This window comes from Labrus mixtus, chromosome 21 (genome assembly GCF_963584025.1).
Source record: "Labrus mixtus chromosome 21, fLabMix1.1, whole genome shotgun sequence".
Lineage (NCBI taxonomy): Eukaryota > Metazoa > Chordata > Actinopteri > Labriformes > Labridae > Labrus > Labrus mixtus.
This window is the reverse complement of record NC_083632.1, coordinates 15548693-15570389: the sequence shown is the minus strand read 5'-3', so window position 1 is coordinate 15570389 and position 21697 is coordinate 15548693. Positions and strand designations below refer to the sequence as shown.

At 45.4% G+C, this 21697-nt stretch overlaps 1 protein-coding gene across 3 annotated transcripts in view; it reads left to right on the top strand.

Annotated features, from left to right (window-relative positions):
- The window catches only part of wu:fj29h11 (uncharacterized), a 50084-nt gene that overhangs the window by 5064 nt on the left and 23323 nt on the right, over nucleotides 1–21697 (top strand). For all 3 annotated transcript variants that reach the window (XM_061027682.1, XM_061027680.1, XM_061027681.1), the window contains 27 exons: nucleotides 497–1272; nucleotides 2125–2320; nucleotides 2399–2775; nucleotides 4633–4758; nucleotides 4848–5045; nucleotides 6357–6497; nucleotides 7718–7981; nucleotides 8167–8347; nucleotides 8430–8596; nucleotides 8672–8815; nucleotides 10511–10683; nucleotides 11321–11493; nucleotides 11710–11934; nucleotides 13200–13309; nucleotides 13524–13736; nucleotides 15867–15993; nucleotides 16079–16319; nucleotides 16412–16559; nucleotides 17302–17479; nucleotides 18016–18193; nucleotides 18387–18513; nucleotides 18595–18714; nucleotides 18834–18996; nucleotides 19077–19189; nucleotides 19401–19551; nucleotides 20723–20971; nucleotides 21167–21376. In XM_061027682.1, the coding sequence (XP_060883665.1) occupies nucleotides 508–1272; nucleotides 2125–2320; nucleotides 2399–2775; nucleotides 4633–4758; nucleotides 4848–5045; nucleotides 6357–6497; nucleotides 7718–7981; nucleotides 8167–8347; nucleotides 8430–8596; nucleotides 8672–8815; nucleotides 10511–10683; nucleotides 11321–11493; nucleotides 11710–11934; nucleotides 13200–13309; nucleotides 13524–13736; nucleotides 15867–15993; nucleotides 16079–16319; nucleotides 16412–16559; nucleotides 17302–17479; nucleotides 18016–18193; nucleotides 18387–18513; nucleotides 18595–18714; nucleotides 18834–18996; nucleotides 19077–19189; nucleotides 19401–19551; nucleotides 20723–20971; nucleotides 21167–21376 (5458 nt within the window). In that variant the 5' untranslated portion in view covers nucleotides 497–507. The remainder of the gene's footprint in view (nucleotides 1–496; nucleotides 1273–2124; nucleotides 2321–2398; nucleotides 2776–4632; nucleotides 4759–4847; nucleotides 5046–6356; nucleotides 6498–7717; nucleotides 7982–8166; nucleotides 8348–8429; nucleotides 8597–8671; nucleotides 8816–10510; nucleotides 10684–11320; nucleotides 11494–11709; nucleotides 11935–13199; nucleotides 13310–13523; nucleotides 13737–15866; nucleotides 15994–16078; nucleotides 16320–16411; nucleotides 16560–17301; nucleotides 17480–18015; nucleotides 18194–18386; nucleotides 18514–18594; nucleotides 18715–18833; nucleotides 18997–19076; nucleotides 19190–19400; nucleotides 19552–20722; nucleotides 20972–21166; nucleotides 21377–21697) is intronic.

Sequence of the window (21697 nt, the reverse complement as noted above, 5' to 3'; positions counted from 1 at the left end):
TATCCAAAAGTTGTGAAAAACAACATCAATTCCATAAGACAGGTGTGTAGGAGAGGAATGAATCCATCAAAAAAAGCAGAAAAACTCCTGCTCACTGCAAACTACATAAAAAACTAAACGTTGCTGACGCTCTTATTTTATTTAGACTGTGTGCAGGAGTTGAAAAAATTATCCACTATTGCAGGGTAAGACTTCTATTTTCTTGCCATGGTCTCAAACATGTATCGATATAGTTTGATTTTTACTGATGTGGTATCAAAGTTTAAAGTTCTGGTATCGTGAGCACCCCTCCAGGAAGTGAACGAGACATCCAGCTGAAGAACAAACGTGTCGGAGTATTGAGTGTGGGTATCTGTTTGGATCTCTGTCTGTTGGATATCTGAGTGTGTTTAAGCTCATTTAGAGTCTGTAGCTGGTTTGTTCCAGCAGTGACTCTGGCAGCAAACATCTGAGCAGTGATCTTCTATAAAACCAGTCTGTCTTTGTCTCCTGATAGGACAGGTAAAAATGGAGAAGGCTCTGGAGGAAGTGGTGTCCATGGTGAAGCATCACCCAGCTGGGATCCCCCTGAAGAAGCTGGCCGTGGTCTACAGTCAAACGTATCACAAAAACCTGACGATGTCCTCGCTGGGCTTCGACTCCATCAGCGAGCTGGTCTCATCTCTGCACAAGGACCTGATCTTGGACGGGGAGCTGGTTATTCACAAGGACCAGTGGCGTAAAAGACGGACCAAAGCTCGAGCTGGAACTGGAGCAGGGGCAGGAGCTGGACCTTCAGAAAAAGCCACAGAGGAGTCTGAGAGGACGGCACAGGTTCTGGAGAATATTGTGACCATGATGATAGAACACCCAGCAGGAGTTCCTCTGAAGAAGGTGGCCATTGTCTACAGTCAGATGTACAGACACAACTTGTCCTTGTCCTCTCTGGGCTTTACATCCATGTCCTGTCTGCTGGATGCTCTGAGTGGAGACCTGGTGCTTATAGGGGAAGAAGTCTTCCATAAGATTCACCAGCCTCAGAGTCAGCCTGTAGACCTGAAAACCTCCAAACCATCAGCTGACAGCAGGCCTCAGACTCCACATAACTCTGATCCCCTTGTCTCCTCCCCCCGTGTGAGCGTGTCACAGGTGGATGTCAGATCTCCCTCTGTACCTCCAACGCTAACAGGACTCAGCTTCATGGGTCCCTCTTTGATTTCCATGTCTCCTTTACTCTCCTCCCAGAATCCTGGGACCTTACGTCAGGACCAGCTCTACGACAGGGTCATACAGGTGGGTCATACAGACACAGGGTCATACAGGTGGGTCATACAGACACAGGGTCATACAGGTGGGTCATACAGACACAGGTCATACAGACACGGGGTCAAACAGACACTTGGTCATACAGGTGGGTCACACAGACACAGGGTCACACAGGTGGGTCACACAGACACAGGGTCAAACAGAAACAGGGTCATACAGGTGGGTCATACAGACACAGGGTCATACAGAAACAGGTTCATACAGGTGGGTCATACAGGTGGGTCATACAGACACAGGGTCATACAGACACAGGGTCATACAGGTGGGTCATACAGACACAGGATCATACAGAAACAGGTTCATACAGGTGGGTCATACAGACACGGGGTCAAACAGAAACAGGTTCATACAGGTGGGTCATACAGACACAGGATCATACAGAAACAGGTTCATACAGGTGGGTCATACAGACACGGGGTCAAACAGAAACAGGTTCATACAGGTGGGTCATACAGACACAGGGTAATACAGGTGGGTCATACTGGTGGGTCATACAGACACATGGTCATACAGATGGGTCATACAGGTGGGTCAAACAGACACAGGGTCATACAGGTGGGTCACACAGACACAGGGTCAAACAGAAACAGGGTCATACAGGTGGGTCAAACAGAAACAGGTTCATACAGGTGGGTCATACAGACACAGGGTCATACAGGTGGGTCATACAGACACAGGGTCATAAATCTCCATGGTAGAAAATTCTACAAATTGTGCCAGTTCTGGACAAATTCACATACCATTACATCCCTCGTCATCAGTGATGTAAAGAAACCAATCAGTCCAGCTGTGTGCTAAAGCCTTGTTGATGTGTTCCAGGTGATGAAGAAGTATCAGGGGATTGTTCCGTCCATGGACCAGCTGCAGACGTCTTACCTCCAGATGTTTGGTGAAAATCTCCCTCTCACTCAGTACAAATCTCTGTACGACAGCTGTGAGGCTTCCTGTCCTAAAGCCCCGCCCCCCCAGCCAACACCCGATCCACAGACCAAAGGTGTCTGGAACACATCTGCAGGTAGACAAACACGACAACATCCAGTTGTATACATATAAATAAAAGGTTCTCACTTAGCTGAACAAACATGTCTTTTAGTTCCTTCCACAGCAGCAGCAGCTCAGCCTCTCCTGAAGCAGCCTGATAAAGACCCTCAGCCGCTCCCCGTGTCCAGCTCCCTGTCCTCCTCTGACTTCCCGGCGCTCAGCAAAGATGTGACCAAAGAGAAGAAGAGTAAAGTCAGAGAAACGGCCCAGAGAGAGGGCTGTGCCCCCTTCTTTGGAGACGCGTATCATGCTCAGCTGAGGGAGATGCTTGGAGGTAACATGCGGGCGGTGGAGGCTTTGGAAGAGGATGAGAAGGAGGTCAGAGGGTGGAGGAGGAATAAAGTCCTGGATCAGGGTTCAGTCAACAGTCTGATGGAGGAAGTGATCCGAGAAATTGCTGCGGAGGGAGAGCTGGTCACCAGAGAAAAGGTAAGATTTGATTTCTCAGCTGTTTGTCTGTAACATCAGCATGAAGTCGGAGCCTTTGTTTTATTTTAGCTCTAAATAAGATCTTTTTTAAACCCGTCTAAACTGTGACCTCTTTGCTACAGACACAAAACACTCACATTATAGTTAAGTTAAAGAAAACATCACGTTATGGGCTAAAATATAGTTCATAGAGCTACACAGATATCAGAGTAGGATTGTGTTGTTGGACATAATCTAGTTCATCTAAATGTTCATATTTCACACCTCTGTTTATTCGTCCATATGTTCCAATGTTACGTTGTGATGCTCAGTGTGAGAACGGCTTAACAGTCAGCTAGCTTTACTCTGAAAGTCTAGAAGAGCCGGACCGATTAATCGGTCATCCGATGATATCGGCTGATATTAGCTTATCCACTGACTATCGGTATCCATTAATTTATCTCAGATATGCGCCGATATTATTACATTTATTCACCCAGTCAAACAGCATTTCTTTAAGTTTCATTGTATTACACTAGCAGTGCTCTTTCACCAGCAGAGGGCGCCTTATGGATTACAACAAACATCATCACTCCAGTGTCGAGCGGTGATGCACGTTTATGCTCAGTTACTCTCCAGCGAGTAACCAAGTGAGGAACAGTTTCCATCTTGTGTGGTTAGTTGATCTAATACCTGGATATCTAAAGGTGTGCAGTGGAAGAAAGGCCCTTTGGAGAGTTCTGTTTCAAGTCAGTGTGATTGAAATGAACTAGTGAATCTCTGCAACCTGACAAACAAGTTGAGTGATTGGTCCTTAAAAAAACCCACAAACAAAAGGACCTGCTCAGGATAAACATACAGGAAGTGACCATAACACAGCTAAGTAACAGCTGCAGAGTGTTTTAGGAGTCAGTAAAGAACACAAATATAAAAAAAACTTAGTATCGTGTTCAGGCAGGCTGCAGAGTCATGTTCTGCTGTGTTTTTGATAACAGCTGACCTCATTTCAAGCCCTCATCAGCTGATGGCCAGCTGATTTGCTTCAAAGCATCTTATTGGCCAATAGCACTCGTGCCGCCTTATTTGAGCTGCTCTGGCCTGCCTACTCTTTGCTGCTCCCTCTGTAAGCTGAATCTGCAACCCTCCTCCCCCCAGCTCCTCCTTTCATGTTGTCTGACTTAATCAACGTCATGATGTTGGCATTGACTCCTGCCCTGTTTGGGTTTTTGCTGCTTCCTCCCTGCCTTAGGCTTTCCTTTAATGCACAAGGAAGAGCAGAGAAATCCCAGAACAGAGCCAAATATAAATAACTGTAAATAAAATATTTATTCCTGACAAAGTGGCCCTGCCTGAACTAACAGTTGCAAATATTTGAATTTGAACACAGCAGTCTGTATTTTGATGTCTGTGAGGTAAATATTAAAGCGCTGAAACCATGTCTGTGAAAAAGGACATACGTATGTATCTAATCTGATCTGATCTACCAACACATCATGTAGTCTGTTCACGGGTCCTGTGGGAGCAGTGGGAGCTCTTGTCAGCTTCTGATTGAACGGTATGTTGATCATAATCGATTGATTAACACAGAGATGTATCAGGATACATAATAATATGATCCTGTTTGAGTGTTGTCCTGAAAATGTCAGACAGACAGTTCATGAGTTAAACCTAAAGAACTTGAGAAGAATATGAAGTTAGTTCAGCTGTGATAGAGTGTTCTGTAATTGTACTAAGGCGGTGTTCCTTTGTGAGGAAAGATAATCACACTCCTGCAGTACCCTGTCTATTTGCATAAGTTTGGTTGCAAAGGTGTGGTTTCCTCCCAGAGGAGATTTACTCTGAATGCATGAATGAGTCTTAACCAACTAACTGTTCCAGGTGATATCGAGGGTGTGCCAGCTGCTGCAGATTCCCTCTTTAGAAGCGGGAAGAATAAATCCGTGGAAGATCCCGGCTCTCAAAGACCTTCAGTACTTAATGAGAGAGCTCAACATGTTCATCGAGGTGGGCCAACATGCCTCTGATAATACCTGTTTGATACGTAACGTATGGGTGATCGGTCTGTGTTGAAGTCTTCGTCTTCTCTCTGTCAGTGTACGGAGGCAGTGACGTCCATCTGCACCCTGTATGAGCTGGGACAGTCTCTGGCCGGCCTGAAGGACAAGAAGCACTACGAGGAGCTGAACCTAGGGCCTCTCTGCAAGCTTCCGCTCGTCCACCGCATGTTCAAAATCGACAGCAACACCAAGGACGACGACATCCGCCAGATCCAGACATCCGACATTCTGAAGGTGAGATTGAAGGCACAATATGTACCGTAAAATCTGGTGTATAAGATGCACTTTTAATACCTATTTTTTTTGTCTTAAAAGTTGGCTGCGTCTTATACACCGGTGCAACCAATATACCAGTATAAAATACTGAAACACGCGCCGTCATTACAGCGGGGCAGCAGCCACTATCACTGCAACCTGATGTGATTAAAAACCCATCCCCATTTATTGTGTATTGAAAGCTGACTGCACGCTGTGCTGGGAAAGACGGCGACACAGACCAGGCTGGTTGCGCGACTTTTTCCACATCTTTTCTCCCTCACAAGGTCATAATCATGCATTTACAGAAAACAGTGGTATATTGTTCCGTAAATAAACCTTGTGGAGTGCTTTTTTGATGAAAGAGTCCTATATTAAAGTTAAAAAGTGACCAGCGGAGTCAGGCAGCGCGACTCGCAAGCTAGGAGTCTGTGCCTCGGAACTTCCCCTGCAGGCTGAGAGCTCAGCTACCGTACTGTAGCTAGTAGGAGCGCAAACTCCCGAAAGTGAAAACAGACGGGACTTTAAGAGCGACACAGCTGCACAGAAAATGCACGTTGTAGACATCGCTGAACACAATATAAATCGTCACGCAGGAAAACAGTTTTTTTCTCTCTAAGAGCCATTCAAAACAGGGCGTCTTTTATACCGGTGTGACTTATATTCCGGATTTTACAGTAACTCTGACACCTAGTATTTAAAATGGGTACTGCAGTCCAAAGTCTAAACATTGTAGAGAGCTGTCTCCCCCCGCCCCCTCCTCTCTAGAGTCGATGCTCACTCAGGTTGCCATGTGGTGGACACTGAAGCTTCAGTGTTTAGCCAGCTCTACATCGGTCTGTAAACCTTTCTGTGTTTTAACCTCTCTCCATTTTTCAAAAGCATCTCCAATATTGATCCTAGTTTGAATAAGTTTGTGCTCGTGGAGCTTATTAGAAACATGCAGAGGCTTTTTAGGTCGGGTACAATCACTTCTATCTGAACCACTTCTCTTGCCCGCTTCCATCGCTGCAACACCTGTTGGTTTGACCTGATAACTGCTCTCATATCTGGCAAACCGAGGGGCGTCCAAAACGGCCGTGTGGGGGTGCCTTAAAACCACCTACCTCCTCTGGTCCAAACAAATCCAGAGCATTCAGGACCAGAATCTAAAGTTAGAAGGAGGACATACTGGCTGCTGCATTGTTGTCAGAGAAGCCAGCACTTCAACATAGCATGTTTCCTTAATGTCTGATCATATAGGAAGGGATCCTCGTGCCTTCATGTGTCATCTCTGTTTCCATTTTTCAGCAACTTCGTGTTTTTAGACGTCAGGTGAACAAACCCAAAGTGGACCTGGCTGAGTTCATGAAGTACCTGGCTGATCAATACAGCTGTGACTCTCCATACGAGCTGGGCATCAGGATACACAGCGTGGGGCTGCCTATATCAGTAAGATCTTATCATTCTGTACTGATTCTGTCCTGTATGACTCTTGTCCTTTGAGGTCAAACATTTCACACACAGTAAGATAAACTCAAGACTAAACATTTGTTTCTCACCCCATCAGCAGGAAGTTGGTTCAAAACCCACCAAAAAATCTGAACCAGTTTGTCCGTACAACTGGCCGTTAATTCAAAGACAGCTGAACTTTTTGAAATTGCTATGAATAGATGTTAAAACTAAGATCATGTATTTTAAAGGCAGTAAGGGTAAATAAAAACAATGCACACCGTTGTGCACTGTGTGCAGAGCAGGGCAGATTTAGTGAGAGGACTTCCAGGTGAATATGAGGCTGATGATGAATCTACAGCAGACGTCACGACGACTAAAACAAAGAACATATGACGAGGAATATCTTCACCGGAACATCGGTGTGTAATGAAGAGAGACACACACTTTTTACCACATCCTACCTGTGAGAGGCTTTTCTGCAGTTGCCTGAAACACGGCTCAATTCTGGACATTAAAACGAGCTCAGACGTCAGACTGACTCAGACCGACAGACTGAACCAGACCGAGAAGATCTGCAGCTCAAAACGAGACAGACTAGTCTCTGAAGCTATTACAGGACTGAAATGTTTTAATCTTAAAGAAGATTTTCATCATTTTGTATTTAGTTGTTCATCTTCAGAGAGTCAGGTTTAAAACACGAGTGTTTCATGTTGCAGAGTAACTTCTGGTCTCTTCCTCTGTTAGAGCTGCTCGTTAGTTTGTGAGTTTGTCGTCGCAACAAAGTTTCTTACTCTCTCAGTTCTGAACTTTCTGCAGAAGATTTCTAAAAGATAAATTCTAAAAATCTAGAAATGTGTTGGAAAAAATGACAGAGCTACTGACAGAGTGACTAATGTTGACGTGTGTGCTGGGGAGGGACTGTATTTTCATCTACCAAAGGGGGGCCCTGCAGAGAAAGTTTATGAACCACTGCATCAAACCAACGTTAAAAATATTCTCTGGGATCACAAAGCTTCAATCACTGGGAGTGTCATCAGTCCCGGCACATGTCAGTCTGTTAAATGTACATTGGTATTATTTCATGTTGAAGGTCGAGGTGAAAACCAGGATAATTATTTCCACTGCAGATGGCCTCAGACGATCACAGTTTAATATATAACAGGCTCTCAGTGATAAAGTTGAGATGATGATGTCCTTTGACTCCTCCTCCTCCTCAGACCTTGACGAAGGTGAGTCGTGCTGAGCACCTGATCCTGGAGCAGGCCCGGGAGCTGATCCAGAGGGAGCTGGGGGAAGAGGCCGAGGATCGGCTGAGGAAGATGAAGAGGAGCGTGAGCGATGCGTTGCAGGGAGCGGCTTCTTCCTTCTCCTTCACAGGAAACCACGAACTCAGGAAAAGATACGCCTCCATGACGGCGGCCGAGGTGGTGCTGGCTGTCTTCTCTAACGCTGAGGGGGTGTTCAGTCCCAGGATGGCTAAGGTGGGTGATCACATTGAGTACTCGTGTACACATCCAGACATCCACACGTCTGTCTGCCCAGCAGGTGATCAGAGAGGAAGAGACGTCACATGTACAGAATCTGACTCCATATTTTGGTGTCCATTTTTTCAGAGGTGTCAGAGAATGACGACTGTAATATTTGCTTTTGTTAATTTCCCCTCCAGCACGTGCAGAGCTTCCTGCTGCAGGTGTCAGGTAACCACCTGGCCACGGCTCTGTTTCAGCTCTCCATCTGTGGAGGCTCGCTAGCCATCCCTCAGGACCTGGTGCCTAAAGACAAAACATCTAAAAACTCGGAGCCCTCGAAACCAGAGGACAACCTCACAGTGTCCCTCCCCAGTGAAGGTACGACTGCAGGACAAGTGAAAGAGTCTGCCCATGATGTCTGTGCGCCACAGGAGTGACGTTTGTTGTGTGTGTTTCTCAGGTAAAGTGAAGCAGATCCTTAAAGACAGCCTGTCCTCTCAGAGCTCAGCCGTCACTCTGGCTCACATCGCTGCTCTGGAGAGAAAGCTGATCAAACACTTCCAGGTCAAAGACTTCCTCTCTTTGAAGCAGGGAAACTTCCTGGAGTTCCTGGTTAAACACGTCCAGGTACGAGGGTTTTTATTTTATTTAAAGATCTTTTTACCACCGTGCTGAGATGAGTGAACTTTATTGGTTGTGTAGCTGCTGCAGGACTGTATGGGCTCCACTCTGATTTTGAGCAGCAGCAGCATGGAGCTGTCGGGCAGCGGCTTCAGACCATCGAGACAAGACGTGTTCGAGTTCATCAACCAGTGTGGAGACATCACCTCCACGGATCCAGAGGAGGTGAGGCATTTCAACACACACTCAAATCCAGTTTGATCTTTTCCTTACACAACGATGTTTCTCTCTTAAGTCTGATTCAGACCAAAGGGTGCGTTCGAATTGTCCCTCCTATCTCCTTTCACTATCCACTTCACCTTAACCCCGGAAGCATTTAAGTGGCGGCCATGATAAGAGCCGTTCGAATTCTCTAAAAGTTAAGGAAAGGTGGGTCAATGCTTCCTTTATAACCTCCTTTAGCATAGGATAGCACTGGACCATCCTTTACGAAAGGAGATGAGATATGCCGCCCCACAATTCCTTGCGGCCGCAACATTTAAAGCGAGTCGCGCATCCGACCGTTCACGAACATTAACGATGATCGTAAAGTGACACAGATCATGTAAGGGATAAAAAGAGACATTTTTAGCCAGATGATGTTTTATTCAACATATTTAATTCACTTAAGAATGTTTTGTGCAGTTGTACATTTGTATGTTTAAAATATTATGTGTAGGTTATATCTTACATTAATGTAACAATGAATTTCATACAATCATATTTATGTTGATTTGAGTGGACAGGAAGCTGATGGTTTCACTTTTGTTACTTGTAGCCTGGTAGTCTATATTGCTTTTATTTCAATCCCAACCTTGTGGTGATTAGGATTATTTCACCGGTAAGAAGGCACAGGGGAAAGTTTTTTGGATGCGTTTTCTGTAGTCCATTTTCTGAACATTGTAGTTTCAACACGGCAGACCCACGTCATTAACCTCCGCCGGCCCGTCGCATTTAATGACGTGGCCTAGTGGACTTGTGGTCGGATTGTAAGAGCAACGAGATCGCCTTTCCCTAAGTCCTTTATGAATTCTCCTAACATCTTTCCTTAACCTCATGACGTTTCCCCGGGGTTAAGGTAAAGTGGATAGTGAATGGAGATAGGAGGGACAATTCGAATGCACCCAAAGAAAGGCAACAGGACGGAGCTTGCTGCAAGCACATGTCAAGCTGAACAGAGTAGATCAACCCGGACAGGAAGTCAGACAAGGAAACGCTCAGAGCATCCAGTCAATTTCAAAATTAAACCCAACATACAGACTCCTGATTGTATAATCCATCACTTTATCAACATGACGTCAAAACAGAATGAATTGGTGCGTTGGTGGCGCAGTGGTCAGTGCGCGCGCTCCATGTATGGAGGCTGTGGTCTTCCGGGCGGGTGGCCCAGGTTCGAGTCCGACCTGTGGCTCCTTTCCCGCATGTCATTCCCCACTCTCTCGCCCTGATTTCCGGCTCTATCCACTGTCCTATCTCTCCATTAAAGGCTCAAAAAGCCCAAAAAATAAGTCTTTAAAAAAATAAAAAATAAAATAAACAGAATGAACAACAAATCATCCTCAGAAACACAAAGCTATATTCTGTTCACTTTATTCCCGCGTGATATTTTGAACTCCCGATACCAGCTGCTCATAGCCGCGCTCACTCTTCTATACTATGTTATATTCTCCTGTTGAACTGAGACTCAACAGATGGACGGGCGTTACTCTGGGATGTTACAGACTGAGTAAAGACTGCCTTTACGTTGCAGATATAAAAGGAAGTGTTGCCTAGAAGTCGTGGAGTCATGTATCAGACGGTGAAAGACGATGATTACAGAAAGGTTCCAAGATTGAAATAAATGTGCCTCAGTGATTTTAAGACCCCCCTTCCTGTCTCCAGCTCTTCCACATTGAGTCCGCTCTGAGGGCCCACTTCAGGCTGCGGGACAGTCGGGACCTGGGCTTTGGGACTCTGCAGATGCTGGTCGGTCTGGTCCAACGCCAGAGGTCTCTGGCGGGAGGAGGACTGAGCCCGGTCCACTACGAGTCCGCCCTGTTCGCCCGCAAACCGAGGTCAGGACAGTTTTGATTCAGTTTGATTTCATTGAAAGTTCACCATCAGAAAATCAAACTTAAGTGTAATTGACTTCACTCCAGGAATAAATTAAAAGATGTATGTGCGTAAAGTAAAAGATAAAATGCCTCAATGAAAATATCCAGACTTGATAATAATAAGTGATATGCACTGCGGTTTGTGCTTTGTTTATTTATTTGTATGGAAGAGGCACGATTCTCCGAACACAAGCCTGAGGACATAAAACATTTTAAAGCTCTTATAAAATAATTTCATCAAATTTCTTTAACGGATCGAACAGTAAGATAAATATTTCACATCAACCAGAGACATAATTCATATGTTTCATTTTTCCTGCAACTGTAACTGAACATGCACTAATCTCTTCCTCTCCCCCCATCTCCCTCCTTCTTCCCCTCTCTCTCCCTCTCCCTCTCCCTCTCTCCCTCTCTCCCCACTCTCTCCCTCCCTCTCTCGCCCTCTCTCTCTCCCTCACTCTCCCCACTCTCTCTCTTTCCCTCCCTTCTCCCTCTCCCCACTCTCTCCCTCCCTCTTTCGCCCTCTCTCCCCCTCTCTCTCCCTCCCTCTCTCGCCCTCTTTCTCTCCCTCCTCCTTCCTCCCTCTCTCCATGCACAGTGCTGAATCTGGTATTGAGGCAGTGGGATGTCTGGGTGAGGTGTCCAAGGAGCAGGCGCTGTCCAGCCTGCTGTGCTGCCCCCTGCTGGAGGATTTAAGTGAGTGGAGTCAGTGGGAGCTGGTGTTCAAAGTGCATCACGGCCCCCTCAAAGATTTCATCGAGAGAAACGCAGGTAAGAGTCTAACGCAGTGAGTCTCGGTATCACCTGTAAAAACATGCCGCACCTTTTCTTCTGCAGAGACATGAATCCTGCTCAGAGTTTATTAAACTTTCCTTTTTGGGAAAAGAAAATTACAGTAAATAAAAAGGTTGTTGGGCTGTTGGTCATTTCTCAATATTTAAACACACGTATTTCTGCAACCTGTGAACTCTTTTTATTCTCTGACAGGGAACACAGGTTTGTCAGCGCTGGAGGTGACGCCTGGTCAGCTGTTCAGGATCACCTCACACACAGGAGACAAACACTTCTCAGCTGCCGTGACCATGCTTGACCCCGTGGGAACAGCAGGACACCTGGTTTCCATGGTGATCGCTGACGGGGTCGCCAACGCTCCCACCGCCCTCCTGGCCAATCACGTGCAGCGCTCACTGGACGCAGCCGTCGCTCGAGAAGGTAGCGACCAGAGTTTTACAAACACAATAAAATCCATTAAATTGTTAGATCTGTAAAATATAAATGAGTTCTCATAGAAAGGACTGATTGAAAAGACTCCTCAGTTAAACGAGTGACCAGCGAAGGACGGCAGCGAGACTCGCGTGCTGTCTGTACTTTCCCAGCAGGCTGAGAGCTCAACTACCGTACTGAAGTAGAAGTGCAAACTTCTCAAAGTAAAACCAGATGGTACCAAGCGAAGCAGACCTGACGATCTGATGACTTTTCCAGAGTTTAGGAGCTACCTCTGCAAACACACAATGCTCCAGTTTCACCTCTGGATTTAAAATATGAACGAAAAACTGTTTAGAGGTCCTGATCAGAAGATCAGAGAAGGCAGATGCTGGAATAAGGACACAGTAATTCAGTTATGTAGGTAGGAGTCAGGACTTAAGGAGGTAAGAGTTGGAGTGATGTGGGAAAGACGAGCAGTGTGTGTTAACGACCTCGCTGCTGCATTTTATGCCAACTGTAGACGTAATGTTGAGGACTAAGAGAAAACGGTGAAGAGAGAGCTGCATTCATCTGATTAATATGAAACCTTTATAAAACAATAGTGCAAAAACACCAGATGACCTCTGTACCTGGTTACCAGAGGCTTGGTTGACGTGGGTTGTTTTTCACCAAAGGCCACTCGGGTGTTTGAATACTGTTTAGAATATTTGTGATTTTGGTTTCAGCTCTTAGGTTGCAACACAAATAGGTGTCGAGACAAAATAACATGACATTTAGTTACAAAACAAAATGAAATAGTGTGTTAAACAAAAAAGAAAGAGCTGTGCAGCGCTGAGCAGGTGGGGAGGAAACGTCTGTCTGGAGAGGAGGATTTATTGATGAGGACTACACCGGGCCGTGGTGTAGTCCTCATCCCCTAATTAGGACCTCGCTTTGACCGTAACCTCCAACAGAGAAGAAAGAACCAGCAAAACCGGGACACCTGGTGGTGTGGAGGGGTCATCACAGTCTTGGAATGTGCAGCCAGCATAGAGCACAGGATCAGCAGAGTCCTGAGTAAATGATTCAGGTTGTGTTTAGCTGCTGTAAGTGAAGATGTTTGTTTCTCCTGGAAGAGTCTCAGTTCCTGCTGGTGAATACTGAAACAGGAGCCCAAGTGTCTAAAACAGCGGAGTAGTTTTGAGGCGAAGAGAGAAAAACAGAGAGTTAAGTGTTGAATCCTTTAACATGTAAGTGTGGATGTTTGCTAACATAATGTTTGTGTTTGTCAGGAATGTCTCAGGATGAAGAGGACGTGTCGTGTTACAGCACAGTGGCTAAATTCCTCCTGGAGTGTTTTATAAGAATCCCGTCCAGAATCAGCCAGGCTCTCCTGAACAAGGTCGGTCCCACTGCTCCGCTCATGTTCCTCAGTCACATACAGCACATTCATGTTCATTATATCAGTCTGTTTATTAAGATACAACCAGGAAACATGTTCACACAATGTAAACAAGAAAGTAAAGTATTCAGAGTGACCTCAGCACACTTGTATGGATGGATAAAATATAACACCTGCTGCCTCCGATCACACGTGTTGTGAATGTGACATTCAGGTGTTCCTGGAGCCGTTCTCTGGCGTCCTGGGTCAGACCAAGTCCAAACAAGTCCTGATCACCATGGCCCAGTCCGACCCGAGACACCTGAACTGTCTGCACCGGCTGGGGATCCTGTTGGGCGTCATCGAGTGGAGCAAAGACTTCCAAAAGAAACTGAACGCACGGCAGAACCCCAGAGACGCACAGCCAGCTCCTGAGGAACGCAGCAAGGTCAGAGTTGAATAATAAGTCATTAAAACGTTCAAATATCTGCAGCAGAGTAAAACCATTCACACAGCAGCTGCTCGTCTGTAGACAACATCAGTTTGTGATGTCCGGTAAGAGCCGAAGATCCTTTACGAGCAAGAGCACCCACCCTATCAAAGGAACCTAGAGTAGTGATTTTTTATTATATGCATGTAACATAAACACATATTTCTATATTTTCTCACTGAGAGAGCCAGGTATTCATAGCTTTCACGTGACGTCACACTCTAATGGTACCGCCCACCTGGAGGGCAAGAAAGACTCTCTATCACAGTACAGTACTGAGAAGTTACTGGTCTCAGTTGCCCCCTATGTGTGTTTATCTGTTTTATTTTTACATTTTTTCAAATGAAATACAGGTGTTGTTTAATGTGATGCACTAACCAACGAGGAGACGAGCCCGAGTTTTGCTTCTACAGAATTCAATCCGACAAAAAAAACAGAAAGGAGGACGTTTGTGGATTAAAGCAGTTAGACCCTCCACGGCCCCTTTGATGGGAAACATCAGACTTCTCCTCATCCTGACATCAATTATAGTGTTGACTAAATCTAAATATTCCTGCCATTAACTCAAATTACTGCCCCAGAACACTGCAATTGACAGCTGATACTATCGCTAGCTAACGCTCACTAGCTAATGTTAGCTAATTAGCACTCACTGATGCTTGAATGATGAGGAATTTCTTGCCCTTTACTCCAGAAACAGCAGCATTATCGACTCAGACCGATCAATAATACATAAAGCTGCCTGTATGTTTGTAGACTTTCATCCTACAGCGATGCAAGGAGAGGGATTCTCCTCTAAATATCAGCAATATCACTGAAGTGACATTCTGGTGTTATGGTGAAAAGAGTGACCATGTTAACTGATGACTTTCAGACAAACGCAACTGAAAGTGTCCTAACAAATGCCTCTTTGTTTTGTTTTTGTATTATCATAATGTCAAAATTACTTATGAGATGTTTTAATGAAAGCTAAACAAATAGGCTTTCTTTAGTACTCGTAACGTAAGACAACCAGACTCACTCGGCCGACAGTCACCAGTTGACATGGTAACTCTTTCAAACGTAACACCGGCACGGACTTTGCCGTTTCTAGCGATATAAATAGTGTCCCGTGTGCTGTTAATGTATCGCAAGTGCCCCAAACTCAAAGTTTATCTTAATATCTTAGTTTTGCTATGGTTGTCAGGTGATGTAAACGTGTGTTGTTTACAGGAGATATTAAATTAAAAGCCCGTGCTGCAGTTCTACAGGCTTTTCAACGGTGGCTGTTACTTTCCTGAGCGATTTTTGCCCTCCAGCCCTCCATGCTGGTGACGTCACTGAAAGCTATGAATTATTGATGTGGTCATGCTGCTCAGATCACAGGTGGACAGCAGCTGATTACACCTGACCACGTCATGTGTGACCGCCGCGTGTGACTCACTGTCCCGCTTCATAAACTCAGAGCTTCACTCGACTTCTACACATGGAATGACGATGACGAACCCTGAATGCCCGTCCCAGCCGCAGGTTCTGTTCAATATACCGTATCATCTCGGTGAGCTTCAGAGATGGGCTGTGTGACCACGGACATGTTTGATGCAGTGAGAGCTTTTCAAGACAATCTGAGCCCGTGGGAGACTCAGACACAGGAAGTTAACTTTGTGCAACGTTCAATGACAAACCAGGTCTCTTTAGCTGTGTTCCCACACTGTGCAGTTACACTTGGCACAATGTTAGCCACTACACTACATGTGTCATATCTCACTCTCATTGTGGGATGTTATAAAAGAAGTGCATGGTGGCGCCCCATCGGTCAGCGTAGTGGAGCTTCATTCATCTAACAACGAAACGGTTTGATTCCAGCCCGGGTCTCCCCCTTTCTCTTCAGCTAGGACTTCATCCAGACAGCAAAATGTTTCATCAGATCCAAACCAAACATGAGCTGCATTCATATTTACTTTCTATTTAAATGATTATGTTCTCTGGCTTCTTTAACTAAAGTCAATGTTAAGCTCTGCACACAGGTTATGTGTGAGCAGCCATGTTCTGCAGCTGCATGTGTTAAAGTTACTCTTTGTGTCTCCGTCTCTCTTTTCTTGACTTTAGTCTAATCTGATGGATTCTGAGAGCAGCAGTCTGTCGGCTCTGAACACGAGTGAAGACGAGTTTGTGGAGGACAACATGATGGATGGCAGCTTCGTCTCCTCCACTCTCAACCAGACTCTCCAACCAGGTGACGTCAGCCTCTTGTTGTTATACTTTGTTAATGAACCATGCTCTGGTTTCTTATTGTTTGATTTCTTAATGTTTTCATCCAGTGAACAGCGAGCATGACGATGAGGAGGAAGAGGAGGAGGAGGAGGGAGATGATGAAGAGGAGCTGTATGAGCTGGCCTCTCTGCCTAACGGAGAAACATCAGCTGTCAGCAGTGAAGCCGAAGGAGTTCAGGACGAGGATGAGGACAAGTCCAAAATATCTGATTCTGTTGAGCAGGAATCATCCGTCAGCCAATCAGAGAGCGTGTTAGACCTCCACAGAGCAGTCATCGAGGACATCAGGTGTGTTTTGTTACTACAGTGTGTGTATTAGGTTGTCATCAATCCTAAAAGAGCAGCTCATCTAAACGCTCTCCTCCACGTCTCCTTTACAGAAAAAGTAAGTTCGGGATCGGCGTGGAGCTGAACGCTGAAGGTCAGAGGCTGATACAAGGCCATCAGGAGCTTCTGGGCCGCAGCTTGGACCGCCTCTCCACTGAACTCTACAGCAAAGACACACACTTTGTCCTGGAGCTCATTCAGGTGACTCCTTTAAAAACACACAGGAAGATCATTCATGTGTATTTATAGTCAAATCAGTGATGTGACATGAACAGGGCGGGGCTCTCCATGACACTCTGACGGGGATGTCTCTAAATACGAGCAGATGAAGGTTTTTATCAGGAACATTCAACACTTCAGATTTCATGCTCCTCAGATTGGTTCCTGGTCTCCTCACATAATGATTGGAGAGATGGATGTCCTTTAAACTTAAAGGAACATCATATTTAGATGTTCTGCAGAGTTTAATTCTTCAGTTGTGAAAATGGAGCTGTTAGTTTGCATAACAACCCTGGGAAATTTATTAAAAATAAAAACTAATATCTAGATCAGGGATGGGCAACTTTGGTCACAGCAAGGGCCACATTCCTTTAAGTGATCAAATATTATTATGGACATATTTCTGGTTTTCATGATTTCATGGCAGATTTTGTCATGTTTTCTTTGACTGACCCAAAAGAGCACATGTAACTCCGCGGTTCATCTTCCTTCACTGGCTCCCAGTTACTGCTCGCATCAAATTTAAAACTCTGCTGCTTGATGTGAATGTGTTGAAACCAAACAGGCAGCAGGAGGCTGGCGTGATCTCGCTGCAGGAGATTGTGGTTCCATTACTGTCATAACCTTCAAGTTTGACAGATTTTAGGAATATGAATATTTATAGAAATACAGAGAATGCCACCTGAGACTGTTCTATTAATTATTTTGTTTTATATTTTCCCAGAATGCCGATGACAACAGTTACCCGTCAGAGGACGGCTTGGTTCCTTCTCTGGCCTTCGTGGTGGAGAGAGACTGCATCACCATCCTCAACAACGAGAGCGGCTTCCAGGAGACTAACATCCGAGCCATCTGTGACGTGGGCAACAGCACCAAGGGCAAGCACAAGTATGGATACATAGGTGAGTGTGTGCACAAGTACGGATACGTAGGTGAGAGTGTGCACAAGTACGGATACATAGGTGAGTGTGTGCAAAAGTACGGATTCATAGGTGAGTGTGTTCACAAGTACGGATACGTAGGTGAGAGTGTGCACAAGTATGGATACATAGGTGAGTGTCTGCACAAGTACGGATACGTAGGTGAGAGTGTGCACAAGTACGGATACGTAGGTGAGTGTGTCCACAAGTACGGATACGTAGGTGAGTGTGTGCACAAGTACGGATACATAGGTGAGTGTGTTCACAAGTACGGATACATAGGTGAGTGTGTTCACAAGTACGGATACGTAGGTGAGTGTGTGCACAAGTGTACTTGTCGATGTGCATGGGAACACACAGGTTAGGGTGTACAACAGGGACAGGTGTGTTTACACAATGATACACAGGTGAGAGTGTGTGCACGACGACACACAAATGAGTGTCAGTCAGTGATGTCAGGGTTTCTTACTGTTAGAAATGTGACCATGTCTTTATCCTGGCTCCTCCTCTCCTCACAGGACAAAAAGGAATTGGCTTCAAGTCCGTGTTTAAAGTCACAGACTGTCCTGAGATTCACTCTAACGGCTTCCATCTGCACTTTGACAAGACCTGCGGCCCCATGGGATACATCCTCCCTCACTGGGCCGAAGACGAGAGGACGCTGGACACTGAGCTGAAGGAGCTGAACCTGCACAGGTCAGAAGATGCACTAACCGCAGATATTTACACTTTAACTGTCACATTTCCCAACAGCAGAATAAAAGTTCTGCTGGAATGCCGTGTTGTTGGTTGTTTCTGGTGATCAATAAAATCAGTCACAGGTGTCTAAGCAGCAACCAGCCAGCTTACATGTAGGGTCCTCAGATTTGTCTTCATGTGTTTGTATCAGCTGGACCACAAAGATCTGCCTCCCTCTGCGCTCTGACAACCGTCAGACCAGAAACCTGTTCCATGACGTGCACCCCTCCCTGCTACTCTTTCTGCATCGTCTGCGCTCCATCACCATCTACAACCAGGTAGGACTCACACCTTTCCTCCCTGTCGGTTATTAAAGCTCAAGCGGAAGATGAAGAAGTATTGCCTGTTTCCTCCTGTAGAGCGAGAAGCGTCTGGTGATGATGACTCGGAAAGACCTGAGTCACAACGTGCTGGAGGTGGAGCACACAGAGGGCATCGAGCGCTGGCTGGTGGTCAAAACTACGGTCCAGCCCAAGAAGGTAACACATACACTCTCACACACACACACACACATGCCCCCTTATCATATCTTATTAAAGATATGATAATATATTAAAATCCTTTTCTGTAAGAAGTCAGTCTTTTTTCTTGTTTTCAGCTTCAGCTTCAGATCAAAGAGAACGTTGAATCCACAGAGCTCGCCCTCGCCTTCCAGCTTAACAGCGACATCACAGGAAGTGACATCATATTCCAGCCACAGAAACAACCTGTTTTCGCTTACCTGCCACTGCGCAGCTTCGGCTTCCGCTTCATCATCCAAGGTGAGGATGAAAACACGGATTACTGAGCTGTCAGTCACAGACACAAAGTTTGTGTAATAACGAAGAGATGTTTCCTCCAGGTGACTTTGACATCCCGTCTTCACGAGAGGATGTAGACAGAGACAGCTCCTGGAACCAGTGGCTTCGATCTGAGATACCAGAACTCTTCCTGCAGGCCATGGACGTCTTCACTGTAAGATCAATCCACTCCTTTTCATTATATAACTGAATAATCTGTCAAGGAAAACTGGCTATAGTGTAGTGCTGCAGTTTTTCTATGATCCAATCAGAACTTGGATCTGGTCTCCTCTGTGATGTCCACCTGAAGACCCCCTCCATCTTACGTGTGAGCTATTTTTCCAGGTGACATTAAGAAGGATTCTTGTTTATTCTCCTTGTTTCAGAATCATCCAGAGTTCAGGGGGCTGAGGGGTCTCTGTCAGTTCCTGCAGTTCATCCCCCTCCCTGATGAGGTGTTGGACTTCTTCAAGCCTGTTGCCGGGAAGATTATTCAGCTGCTGAAGGGCAACCCCTTTCTGCCCACACTTAGCTCAGGTATTACACTATGACAGGTTCATCCCAACACCAGAGGTTTAAACTTGGATATGATTCAAGTAAAACTCAGAGCAAAAAATCTTGATACCATGGCAACAAACATACAGTAGAAGTCCTAGACCTACAATGTTGGGTCATTTATTGATTTTAGTTGTCAAAAGTTGCAGGAAAACTCTAGCACACTGTCTAAATAACACAAATACATTTTCAATATTTCAGTACAGAAATGTTGCCAATGTTGTGTTATTTAGACAGTGTGAAAGTGTTTGCCTCCATTTTTTGATGAGCTCACTCATCGAGATATATGACGTGATATACCTACTACCTTATATGATACTCTATAAAAAAAGATTTTATACTTCATTATTCTTTACACACACACAAATTGAAAAACAAGCTACCGTGTTCTCACCTAAAAGGCTGGCTGCGTCTTGTACACCGGTGCGACCAATATACCAATTATAAAATACTGACGCACAAGCTGTTAATACCACGAGTGAAGCCGCCACCATCACACTCTGCACGCGACCTGACACCATAAAAAATTCATCGCCATTTATTATGTATTGCAAGCCGTAGGGATACGTAACGACACAGAGCAGGCTGGCTCCACGACTTTTTAATATCTTTTCCTCCTCACGAGGTCATAATGGAGCATTTAAAGAAAACGGTTTTATATTTTCCAGTAAATAAAGATTGAGAGCTCGGCTAGTGTACTGTAGCTAGCAGGAGAGCAAACGCCACAAAGAGAAAACAGACGGTACCAAAGAGCGACACAGCTGCTGAGAAGCTGCATGTTGTGGCTTCATTAGAAATCATCACACAGGAAGTTTAAACCTTCTTTCCCTCTGAGAGATCTTCAAAATAAGACTGGTGCCACTTATATTCCAGATTTTACAGTGAAGATAGAAAATTTGGGCCCCAGTTAAACAATCAAGCAGAGGTTTTCTAGCACACAGCACAGGTGTAATCAAAGTGAAATCCTGCTGGTTGAACTGGATGAGCAGCAGGATATCTCCATCACCTGTCACACGCTCAGGTGTTGTTATAAATGACCTGTGATGAACCCTCTCTTAGCTGTCAGGCTGTGTTGTAATAAACCTGTTAAACCCTTTTCTTAGATGATCAGGTGATGCTCTAAACCTGTAAAAATCTCTTCTCCCTCTGTCAGGCGGTCAGGTGGTGTACAAGCTGCCGTCTCAGGTGGCCGTCTGTCAGGACGCTGTGATCCGCGACGTCATTGGAGGAGAGGAGCTTGAGCGTCATCTGTCCCTGTCTTACCTCCATCCTGATCTGAGCAAGGCCGCGCCCACCTCCCTGCTCACCCACCTGGGAGTCAGGTACCTGCGGGGATCTGATGTTACCACGGTAACCACAGCCATGGCCAAGGAGCAGATGAGGGTGGAAGGCATCCATTCAGGTGAGACACCACTTTTATCCTCAGACTTACGATGTGATGATTTAAAGATTGAAAAGTGAAATAATAAAATATAAATCTTCTTTTTCATTTTTAAACTGGTCATAGTGAATTATTTTAATATTTTATATTTTATTCTGACAAGATTTCTCTGTAAATATAAATACATAAGTTTGCCATTCTCCTCCTGTCCTGTAGAGGGCGGTCTGCGTCAGTTGGCCCGCCTGCTGGTTTGTAACTTCCGCGCTCTGGAGCACGGCTACGGAGAGGCGGACTCAATCCTGCAGACCCTCAGAGATTTACCTTTAATCCCCTTGGCCGACGGACGTGTGGTGGCCCTGAACGGGGAGGGGGTCTTCTTCCCGATGGAGGAAACCAAGAAGAAGAAGAAATCTCAGGCTGACTCAGGTGAATTCATCTCAGGGTACACTCCCCCTCAGGGCACACTCCCCTTCAGGGTGCAGCCCCCCCTTAGTGGTGCAGTGTGATTGAAGAATCTGCAAAATCAAAGAGATAAAAAACAGGATCAGGGGTCTCATTTATAAAAGAGTGCGTAAAATCCATACTAAAAATGTACTTGCGGCGAAAACCTGGAAATGGCGTGCGCACAAAATAATTCAGATTTATAAAACCGTTCATTCGCACACCTGCATGCAATGTTCCCTTTATAAATCACGATGCAACTGGAAATGTGCGCATGTAGATTAGCACCATGTTCCGCCCTCTGCA